The following is an 11809-nucleotide window of genomic DNA, read 5'->3' on the forward strand; positions in this document are numbered from 1 at the left end:
GCAGTAGGTTTTAGAAAGGGTGGAACGGTCTCGATCAAATGCCGTGCATTGATCCAAAACCCCATCGAGTTTCCTACAATAAAAAAAAAGGAAGAAATCATATGGAGTTTCCGATTTAAAATTTTCCAGATTTGGAACCATCAATGGGTTCCAAAGCAAGGAAGATTGAATAAGGAGGAAGGAAAGGGGTTTGTGGTCCAAATCTTGTGCGTTGATTTTGTCCTAGATTGTGTACCTAAGTTAGAAAGTTTTCCACTATAAGAATTAATTGTGAAAAGTAAGAAAAAGCACTAGAGAAGTCAATATTTCTCATTGTTCAAGTGGTAATGGAAAAAAAAAGGGCTCTCGATATCTCTACGAATCTCCATAGATATAACCTTAGATACACAAAGAATGGAAGGGCCAAACACAACGACATAGAATTAGGTGCTTTAAGACAATCCTTCTTGCCTTCTTTGACACCCTAATCTTCCTTGTATATCAAGGGTTAAGTCTATGGAAACTTTAAGGGAGAGATATAGAGTTCTTTTAGGTACATTAAACACTTTTACAGTGAGAATTGTTGCCTTCTTTGGTGTTTTCTCTCACTGTCACAGTTCATATTTGTAATGAAGAACTTTCTGATTTAGATGGACGATCTAAAATAAGATGAAGACAAAATCTCAGCTTTTTTATGGTGCGGTCGCCAGCAACTCTTGCTTTGCTGAACTGAAGAAGAACATGACATTACTGGGTTTTTTTTTTTTTTTTTCTTTGGTTTTGTTGTTTTCCTGATATTTTGTTTTCTAATTAGATTTTATTTTAGGGGCTCAGCATCGCATCTTCGCTTCATCGGACGTAGCCACTCCAAAATCCAAATCCTCGAGCAAAACCTCCAAAACCCCTACGGCCGCCACCGATGGCGGTGATAGCCGCTGCATCCGCCGCATTCTCGGCCATTTTCTCGTCCCCCAAGCTTGCCCGTCCCTCCTCTCTCACTCGCACTGCCCGCCACCTCCGGACTATCACCGCCTCGGCCACTGAGTTCAACATCACTTTCGCGCCCAACAAATCCAGGCCTCCAAGCCCCCGGCCGGACTCTTTCGAGGAGCTAGGGCAGCACCAACTCTTCATCCCATGGATCATCCGGGACGAGAACGGCAACCTCACCCTCCAAACCACCCCTCCCGCGCGTTTTCTCCACGCCATGGCTGACGCCAAGACTCTGCCCACCAAGAAGAAGAAGAAGAAGAAGGAGACCAGAGTGGGTGCCGCGGCGGCTGAGCCCAAGCACTCGAAGGCGGCTCGGAGGTTCTACAATGAGAATTTTAGGGATCCGCCGCAGCGGCTCAGTAAGGTTCTCGCTGCCGCTGGAGGTAACATCAGAATTTATATTTCAAATTGAACTTTGGTGTTTTTTATGTTGGGTCTGGAAAGGAGAAGAAAATCAAGGAATTGGAGTTAGACTGATTTATTTTTGGTTGGTTTGTGAAATGAAGACAAAATGAATATAGATTTTTCAAAAGAAAAATATTTATTTTGGTCCGTCAAAATTGTTGTTTAAGTAATTTTATTTAACTTTCATTATTCTTAGCTTCTTAAATCCTAGTTCAAAAGATGGTGCTAGTGAATTTTAGTATGTTTTATGCTCAGCTTTCTGGTTTTGAATTTCATTTTGTTATCATAAATTACCATTGCCAACTGGGAACTGCTACTGTTCTGCTTGCCTTCCTCTTCATTTCAGAGAAAAATTTGTTATTTTGGAGATCAGGGATTCTACTTGGGAAACAACTAAACAAATGGTTAACTAATGGATTTAAAGAAGAAAGGTGAAGGAAACAAAGGAAAAACGACTTGCTATTTGGTTTTATAGAACTGAAAGCAATATCAAATATATTTTCTAAGAAAACATTTCTCTTCTGAATTTTTTGACCATTAATGCTCTTAATGGTGTAGTGTGTTATTCAGGTTTTGGACACAATTTTCAGGACTGAAATTTATTTACAGGCCAGCTTTGCCAGCTTTTCTCAACTTGCTATATAGCTATCGCTAAATGGGTGGCCAGAGGGGTATGGAATTGGATTGGAACTTGAAGGGGACCTTCACTCTTTATCCTTTTGTGATGCCCTTTGCATAAAAGTTCCTTAGGCTTTCCTTGAAGAGCGGTGTGGACTGAGCCCCCTCCTAGATTTGCCTTTGTTTGGAGAGCCAGCCTTGAAACTGTTTACCATTGATAAATTAAGAAAGTGAAGGCAAATAGTGTTGGGCAAGTGTTATATTTGCAAGAAAAATACTGAGACAATGAATCATCTTTTACTGAATTGCTGAGTAGCTTGGGAAATGTGGAGTAAACTTTGGGTTCATTGGGTTATGCTAGCCTCAGTGAGAAGTTTCTTATGTTCTTGGAGGAGGATCTTCCCTCCTCATTAGGGATTTGTTAATATGACTATTTGTTGATGCATTTGGAGAAAGAAATAATAGAGCTTTTGAGGGTTTGAAGAGTTAGATATTTTTGTCTGAAAGGTTTCACTACTTTGACTTTATTTTTGTGGTTGAGGATGGACTCCTTTTTGCTTGTCCTCCATAGTACCGTTTTTAGATGATCTTCATTTTATTTTTTTAGTTATGTTACTGGGGAACTCCTGGTATCCCGCACCTTCATTTGTACAATGTTTGCAATTCTTTTTAAGTAGTCTTTTGTGATTACTTACAAAAAAGGTTCCTAGAATCAATGCAGAAATGGGAAAGAAAAGGAAACAACTACATGTCAGAGAGTAACTTGAGAGAAAAAAAATGTCTATTTCATGGTCATTTGATGGCTTTATTTGTTTTGAAGGCAATAAAATTCAATTCAATTCAAATAGCTAATTTGAAAGAGTGTTCATAATAAACAAATGGATAGAAGTTTAGATAGAGAGAATAAAGTAGAGTGCTTATAGAAAAAGATTTCAGTGTGGACATACGGGTTTTAGTGGGGATGATCCAAGAATTACATAAGAGGATTTATAGGAAGTACTTCTATTGTTGGGTTCTGTGGATACCTATCTTTATGCAAACATTTATAACTTTTATCATATAAAACCAAAAGATTGGAATAAACAAACATACAAATTTTTCAGGAGGATTTTATGTATAAGGGTGCTGTTACTGCAAGTTGGTAAAGGATCATGGTCACAAAAGCTTGGAGTGTATTAGGAACCATGCTCAGGAAACACAACTGATACCAAGAAGGAGCCAAAGAATGAAGAAGAGGCCAGCCAAACTATTAGAATGAAGCATTGATCCTAAGGGAAGACTATCCAGAAGTAGATAAACACTATAGGTCTAAATCATCCTGCTTCTTATTTCAATTATATTTGTAACTGAAAATGCAGCTTCTAGAATAAGAGAGAATGACTGGCACATGGCCAATCTTGTCACCAAACTATTGTATAAAAAATGATTACAAATCATTTAGCAAACTTAATGAAAATTCATAGTTATCTTTTCGCTTTTTTCATCCTTTCTTCCCTTCCAGTTCCCTAAGTCCTTGGGGTGATCACTGCCTTGTCAGTGATCCCATCAGAGTGATTGTTTCCTTGTCTCTCTTACGTTCCCCAAATCTACTGGGCTTGTTATAGGAAAAAATTGCTTTTAGTTGTTGGAAAATACTCACTGACTCCCTGTGCATTTCTTTTTCTTCACATTTTTTTTTAGAATCCTAGAACTTTTCTCTCCTTTCCTTTCTGAAACCTGGAGTAGAACATGCCAAAACCTTTTTGTCATTGTTTTTAGTTTATTGGTCCTGAATATATTCAAATGTTTGAATGATATGGAAATTCTCTTACCAGTGGCATCCAGACGAGGTAGTGAAGAGCTTATTTTTGAAGGGAGGGTGACTGTTAATGGTTCTGTATGCAACACCCCTCAGGTTGGCTGCTAATCCTTGATAGCAACCTTCCATCCCAACACAAACAGTGGATTTCTTTAAGATTTTACATTGTCATAATTTTGTAGGGTACAAGAAACACTATTATTACATTTCATATGTTCAAACTATTCAATGAAGATTGGTGCTCTGATATGATTTGTTTCTTTTATATATGGGCAGACTAAAGTTAATCCCGCACAGGATGTGATTTATGTTGATGGAAACCGCCTTCCTAAGAAATTGCCTCCTAAGGTCTATCTAGCTCTGAACAAACCAAAAGGGTTAGTAATCTTGATATTGTGCATGTGCATTATTGATTCTGAAGAGTTGGATTATTTATGTACTTGTTGGGTTGATGAGGTTACATCATGACAGGTATATATGCTCTTCTGGGGACAAAGAGACTAAATCAGTAATGTCTCTGTTTGATGATTATCTGAAGAGTTGGGTATGTGTGGAACCATGGATTGCATTAATGAAACTTCAAATGTTTGAACTGTGTTCGAAAGAATCAATATCTGTTTTTTTATAAGTTTCGGAAATATAATAAAAAAAAAATCATTCACTTTCTACACTTGCTGGATTTTTGGCTTTCCAAATAGTTATTTAAAATAACCTTTTTCAGGATAAAAGGAATCCGGGACAGCCAAAACCAAGGTTATTTACAGTTGGCCGCCTTGATGTTGCCACAACTGGGCTGATTATTGTGACAAATGATGGTATATACACTGCTCTATGTCATATGATGTATGCCTGCCTGTGTTAACATGTCTCATTTGATTTAATTGATTAGTGAAGTTGAATGGAATAACCTAAATCCATTTGCTATCCTTTTCCAGGGGAGTTTGCACAAACACTATCGCATCCTTCTTCTAAGTTATCAAAAGAGTATGGTTCCTTTCCTTCTTTCTGTCCATCATTGGAATAATTTCGATGTTCAACAGTTTGAAATTAATATTCTTGCTAGTACCTCATAAAATGTTTTAAACAGTGCATAATGATGCCACAGTTAGCATGACCTGTCTACAGATGTTCTTAAGCTATTAGGATACCTGGATTATTTAGAGGATATGTATTGTGGTGAATTAGAAACTTAATTGTTCAGTTGCTGCTAGTTGAATTATTTAAGCTGAGGCCTACTGCATCTTTATGAATTGTTCACTCTTTCTAATTCTCTCATATATAACTGTGTTGGATTTTGCTATATGGTATCTGCCTCGCCAAATTATTGCCATGCTTGTAGGCATTTTTTAAAATATGTTTTTGACAATTTTGGTAACTATAGATACATTGCAACAATAGATGGTGCAGTCAAGAAGCGACACCTAGTAGCAATCAGTGAGGGAACAGTCATTCAAGGGATCCATTGTACCCCAGATTCTGTAGAGCTGCTACCACAACAGCCAGATATATCAAGACCCCGACTTCGTATTGTGGTGATTTTATTCTTCTCTTGTTGAGCTAAATTGTTGTCTTCTCACTACATGGTTCTGTATGAGCACAGGAACCTAACTTTACTTTGATTAATAAATTGTTGCAGGTTCATGAGGGTAGAAACCATGAGGTTCGGGAACTAGTAAAAAATGCCGGACTGGAGGTCAGTTCCTATCAATGCAGTTTGCTATCGTCAATATGTTTTATCTTTTTGTTTGTTTATCTCTTTGTATCATGACTCTGTTTTGTGCCCCAATTTAGGCCTAAATTTAAATGGTAAAACTTACAAGGGACTAAGTGCAGAATTGGGCATGTTTCTTTTTAATTGTTTCAAGTTATAAAGTTGTTGCTTTGATCCTCTAAACCTAACTTGTGAGTTTATGATGTTTGAGGTCTTCTCTTCATTTCTTTCCAATTCGACATGTATTATTGAAAGTTATGGATTCTTGTACCAGTAACAATTTTCACTTGTTAATGGTTTGAGACTCTTAGTTTAACTGCTTTGTCATGTGAATTCTGGCTATTCATTTTATGATGAATTTTGACTTCTACTAACATATCAAATATGTAAGTTTAGTGGTAGGATTGCACTTTCATTTGCTTCATGGCTACTATCCATGTTAATCTTGTGCAAGTGTTTCCAAGTTGTATGAATAAGATTCTCTGTTTCTTCTTGTTCCAGATTCATTCATTGAAGCGCATACGCATAGGTGCTTTCAGGCTTCCATCTGATCTTGTGTAAGTGCCATAGTAGGATTCTGTTACTTTTGTTTTTGGAGAATATATTTTCTATCTTTTTTTTTTCCGGCAGTGAGTGAATTCCTGGTGTTTTTTTTTTTTTTGAAGTATAGAAAAGCATAATTTGTGACACATAAGAACATTTGTAATCACGAGCATGCAATATTCTAATTTAGATAAATAAACAAAATTAGAGATCCTTTTCAATTTTACCTTGCATTTCATTCTTCTGAAAGAGGAATTCTCATCCCCTCCTTGGCCCATTAGGTTGAAGGTTACCTGGTTCTTGGGCTAATTTTCTAAGAGGTCTCTGCATTCCATCTTTATCTGTTTGTCTCTTTCTCCATCAGCTTGTGTCTCAATGTCTTTTTTCTTTTTGATTGTTGCTTGTTGGTGGGGAAGGGGAGTGGGACGGTCTTAAATTATGTTGCTTAAGGTTTTCATTAAGCTCTTTATGTGATAATACCTTAGTTTTCATCTCGGGAAACATGCCAAGTGAAATGTGCCAAATGCGATGGGGCTAGTATTTTGGTCAGAAGGATGAAACGGGAATTGGGCAGCCTGAGGCCAAATTGGCAATTTTATCCCTGAGGGGGAAAAAGAGAAATTATGACACAATGGGTAGAATTGGAAGTGCCAAATCATATGGAAGGAACTTTGGTGTTTCTATGCCTCAGTGAGAAATTTGGCTAAATATGTTCAAGAAAAATGTAAATAACAAATGCCTACCAATTGAATAAATGCCAGATTCAGTTGAACCGAAGCCAAATTGCACAAAGCATTGAGAAAGGCCTAAGATCCTTGTTGAAAGTCCAAGGGATGAAAAGGAGGAAGGAATGCTCCAAATGCTTGGCCAGAGGGTTGAAGGTCAGCCCTGTAGTAACCAGTGGCTGCAGATTGCAGGCTGATTGGGAGGCCACTTTGACATAACTTTTTGAATGAGCAAATGAAAGAGACTTGCCACAGAAATTTGTAGGGCTGCTTAGCTGATTTAAGTGAAAAATTAATTGGCTAGCAGATTGCAGGCTGATTGGGAGGCCACTTTGACATAGCTCTTTGAATGAGCAAATGAATGAGACTTGCCACAGAAATTTGTGGGATTGCTTAGCTGATGTAAGTGAAAAATTAACCCAAACCAGATTGCATTTTGGTGGCTTGCAAATTGGGTGACCTGAGCAGGCTGAGAGTTAGCTGCCACCACCTGTAATTTTTGCAAGTGCTGGAGCTGCTAAAGGTTCCCTGGGTGCGACTTATGTGGTGCAAGTATGAGATTTTACCATGCATTCTTCAGGGCTTTAATGAGACCTTTTAGGAACTGCAGTTGCAAACAGTAACGAAATGCTGGAACAAGTTTGTCCTTGACAATGTTGGGATGTCTGGCAGCGTCCTGACTGTGGTATGGGATGCCTGGCTGCTGGTAATATTTATAATTTCAATTTGGCCCCTGCCCTTTTTAATGAGTTACTGTGTCTGTGTGTGCGTGTTTTCATTGAAGAGAGGGACAGAGCTCACTGTGGAGGAAGTGACATGGTGCAAGCTACATTTTCCTCCTTATAAAGGCTCTTTGTGCATGGAATGGGACTTTAGTGCAAGAAGCAAAATAACTGGCATTGGCCTGCTCTTCCAGCTGCCATTGGGAGGCCACTAGAAGCTGAGGTGCAAGCTAGATTATCCTTCTTACAGGAGTAAAGGGCCTTTGTGGATGGAATGGGACTTTAGTACAAGAAACAAAAGAACTGGAATTGGCTTGCTCAATCCCCCAGCTGCCATTGGGGAGCCACTAGAAGCTGGGGTGCAACTGTGTTGAATTCTGGAGCCATGGGGATTACCCTATCAATGTTTTTTTACATAGCTTCTCAATAAGAAAATATGGAGAAGTGTAGCATTTTATGAAATCATGAAATCCTTTTAAAGTTAAAAGATAAGTTGTATTGGACGGCTATCAGACCATGCTTGTTTTAAGAATGCTGGGTAGCTAAGTACCAACATGCTCAAAATTTGAGTATAATTAATTGAGATGAGATTACTATGGTGGATGTGTGTCCATATAAAAAAGATACAATTAAAAATGAAATTATATGTAATAAGGTTCGAATGGCACCTCTTGAAGATAAGATGTAGGAGATGCAATTAAAATGATTTGGACATGTTAGAAGAAGACTAATAGTGCACTTGTGAGGCGAGGAATGAAATTGAATAAGTTTGTAGGAAACTACGTGGAAGAAGACGAAATAAAACTTTGTGAAGAGCCTTTAAACATGACGTGTGTTGTAGTGGCCATAGAGAAGTTATGACCATGGACAGAAATGATCGGAGAACTAGAGAATTTATGTAGCTGAGTCCACTTAGTGGGATTTAGGTTTGGGTTTCACATTGTTGTCGTCGTCGTCGTCTCAATGGGCAAATATTGGGTCTCAGGCTTGGAATTGGCTTGAGCAGGCACCTTGATAAGTAAATCTGGCCTTTTTGTTCACTATACACAGTTTGCTGATAGAAATGCCGAACTCATCTGAGATCACTGAAACTCGACACAAGCTCATCTGAATACTAGACCAATTTGTTGGTGATCTGTGTGGTTCAATGTTGGTGCTATCTCTGTTCCCGGTGGCAACACCCAAATCTGATTTACCCTTCTCTAGTCCTGTGACTCTGAGCACAGGTTTTTAACCAAGTTTGGAATTGAGTGCAAAATCCAGAAGCTGTTTTCTTTTAGAAATCAAGACAGACCTTAATAGTTTTTAGTGAGGAGAAATTCTGTCTGGCCCAACAGCAGTAGAGACCAGCTATCCAGAATTTATGGATGCCCTCTTACTGATGCAAGGGCGAACCTCTCTGGAATGTCACGATGCTCTCCAGGGACATTGTGATCTCTTCATCTGTGGATGCATGAATGTGTGAATTTTACCAGATTTTGAGTATGATGCCTAAGCTACCTGTAAAACATGTGGAATTTTAGGTGATTTTAAGATTGAATACAGATTTTTCATATTTAGTGATATTGTTTCTTACCCATCTGTTTTGAAGCCTCAAAAATTGTATTTCATTTGGCAGAATCACATGTTTATTTCTATATACATGTGTATATTGGTTTACAATGCCGTATTGCGAAGCATATCTTATCCAAAATTTGATTTCTCCATACTTGAAATGATCAACTCTTCTCAACATTTGGTTAATTTATTACAGGCTTGGCAAACATATTGAACTAAAACAGTCTAATCTGAAGGCTCTTGGCTGGAAGAGTTGAACCATTGATTCTAATGGACTTGAAGCTCAACTTATGCGTGCTCTCTGTAATTCAGCTTGAAGAAGTATCTGATGATATCTTGTGGGGCAAAATCCACCGATTATTTGTTAATGTGTTTATATGTTGCTATACTTGTACACATACATGAGTTCTACATAGAATTCATTAGATCAAATGGCATCCCGACTCTTCACGGTGGGATAAAGGTTAAATATGTTATTGTTTTTATGTATAAGCAGATAACATGAGTCTCGTGTATTTATACATAGAGATTAGAAGAAAGGTGGGAAGGGTTGGGGCTTCTTGGCTTTGCATTGTTTGTGTTTTCGTTACCTTTGGATTAGTGGTCATTTTTTATTTGTTGATCGCCTTTTGTTTTAGTAATTTGAGTTTCTTGGGTTTTTGTTGACCTGTTTTTATTTTTGTTAAAATTTTACATTATTTTATACCTTCAATTTTTTTTTTAAATTTTAAGAGCAAATGGTAATTATTTAGACATGGTATCTCACTGTCAATGGATAGGTTTTAGTCAATAAAACTTTCGTGAATCTTAATCATGTTTATATTTAGGGTAAATTTCAAAAGCTCCCTTTGAGGTTTGCCTATATTGCATTGATTATCCCTAGTCTTTGAAAAATCACACGTCTCTCTTATGTCTCACAAGTCACAATGTTGGTTGAGGTGGAGAAATGAAAATATAGCCCTATTGTTATATTTTAAAAGAATAAAAATAGAAATTGCAAGAAATGACCAAATTACTTATGGATGAGATATACAGGCATGGTATTTTTGTTTTCAAGTTTGGCTTGCTTTATATCAAAGGAGAGAGAAAAGAGAGACAATGTGCCGATAGAAAAAAAATATATATCGAGAAACAATCATTAGAGAAGATGATGAATTGAAGTAAGGGCAATTGGTAATTGAAAATTATTTGAAATGATGAAAATTAATAAGTTTTCAAACCTTAAATGTGTTTTTGAATCTTTATTTGTTTCTTTTTAAATCTTTATTTTTATTTGTTTTATTTTCATTCAAAACAATTTTCTTTTTCTTGAGTCAAAACCCTAAAAGGAATCTTGAAATTGAAGCCTTAATATTCCCAAATCATTAGGTCCAACTTGTGGCTATTAGTGTAAACAAAGAACAGATAGCAAGATGCAACCTTTATAAGCAAACACAACGGAACAACAATGAGCATGATAAATTTTCTTTGTTATGTTGGACATTTTTGCGTTTTTTGATTATTTTCTTAGTTTTGTAGATTTAGACTATTTGACCACAACATTTTCGATCAAATAATTGATGCTATTTGTGAGAAACGTCCAGCCTATAAATATTAAGGCTTCATACAATTTCAAGCCACAAAAAAGCTAAATTCAATTAATTAAGAAAGAAGACATCACACGTATGTGATAATCTTATTAATGATATGCTGCTTCATTTAATATTTTTACACTTGCCAGCATTTTATTTTTTAATTATTGTTTTATGTGAAAAAAATAATTGAAAAAGAAGCCAAAAGGATTTATATATATATATATATGGGAGGGGGGTGAAATTGTTATAGGCTTCTCTCGGAAGCTAGGGGGAAAATTTGGAAAATTTTCTATATATATATATATGGAAAATTCTATCCTAGCCCACTTTATTATTATTCATAGCCCATAGTTAATATTCCTAAACTACCCTATATTAAAAACTCTTTATTACCCTTCTAACAACCAGCCATTTTTTTGAACACAACCCACTTCCTTCCTTTTCACAACTCATTTTTTTTCCTTATGCAGCCATTTCTCCAATCACTTGTAGCGATTTTCTACAATCACGTGACTTTCTTCCATCACTTGCAGTAATTTTTTAGATTGGAAGAGTTTTATGAAGAAGATATAATGAAAAGTACTCGTACGCTTGTAATTTTGGGTGAAATGAGTTGCGTGAGAAAACGTTCAACGACGAGTTTCAACCATGGGGTTGGGATAGGGAATCTAAGTGGTCAGGGAACTCAAGTTTACCCTATAGTGGGCGATCGGGGAGGCCTGAGTTCCCCGATAGTCCATGGTCAGGGAAACCTAGCTTACCTTGACTACAGGTTCCCTGACAATCCACTATCGAGAATCTTAGCTTTCCCGACTATGGGCAAAGAGAACCCTAGCTTCCTCAACTACCCGTGGTAGGGAAAGCCTGGATTTCCCAACCGTGAGCGGGGAACCCTGGCTTCCCCGACTGCTTGCAGTCGAGAAAGGCTGGGTTTTCCGACCGTGTTATACACTTTGAAGGAATATTAGTTACTCACATTTTGTCCAAAATTAAATGAAGCTGTGCTTTAATTTTTGTTACATTCATATATGTATAAGTTTTTTTTTATGTTTTATATTATGCCATATATATGTATGTATATACATAAATAAAATTGAATAAGAAATAATATTGTAACAAAAAATACATAAAAATAAATTTAATAAGCATACAATCGATTTTCTTTCTGCAACTTAAGATATATG

At 36.9% G+C, this 11809-nt stretch overlaps 1 protein-coding gene across 4 annotated transcripts; it reads left to right on the top strand.

Moving 5' to 3' along the window:
• The first annotated feature begins 390 nt into the window (after positions 1-390).
• On the top strand, positions 391-9620 carry LOC127806803 (putative ribosomal large subunit pseudouridine synthase SVR1, chloroplastic). Of its 4 annotated transcripts, none has more exons than XM_052344323.1 (11): positions 391-676; positions 806-1355; positions 3810-3889; positions 4070-4170; positions 4265-4337; positions 4515-4608; positions 4729-4777; positions 5175-5325; positions 5430-5486; positions 6006-6061; positions 9248-9620. In XM_052344323.1, exons 2-11 carry the CDS (start codon positions 899-901, stop codon positions 9306-9308), a joined length of 1179 nt encoding a protein of 392 aa, XP_052200283.1. In that variant the 5' UTR covers positions 391-676; positions 806-898; the 3' UTR covers positions 9309-9620. The 4 variants fall into 4 exon arrangements, with proteins under 4 accessions (XP_052200283.1, XP_052200284.1, XP_052200281.1 ...); XM_052344324.1 differs by having other exon boundaries at positions 814-1355; XM_052344321.1 differs by having other exon boundaries at positions 391-1355.
• Positions 9621-11809: the final 2189 nt, after the last annotated feature.

Source organism: Diospyros lotus, chromosome 7, assembly GCF_014633365.1.
Source record: "Diospyros lotus cultivar Yz01 chromosome 7, ASM1463336v1, whole genome shotgun sequence".
Classification (NCBI taxonomy): domain Eukaryota; kingdom Viridiplantae; phylum Streptophyta; class Magnoliopsida; order Ericales; family Ebenaceae; genus Diospyros; species Diospyros lotus.

Bases quoted from the DNA above. Each gene is read 5' to 3' on its own strand.
- LOC127806803 (XM_052344321.1), top strand. From the start codon at position 899: ATGGCGGTGATAGCCGCTGCATCCGCCGCATTCTCGGCCATTTTCTCG. The intron at 4,778-5,174 runs GTATGGTTCCTT...TGGTAACTATAG, and splicing joins TCTTCTAAGTTATCAAAAGA to ATACATTGCAACAATAGATG. The intron at 6,062-9,247 runs GTAAGTGCCATA...AATTTATTACAG, and splicing joins AGGCTTCCATCTGATCTTGT to GCTTGGCAAACATATTGAAC.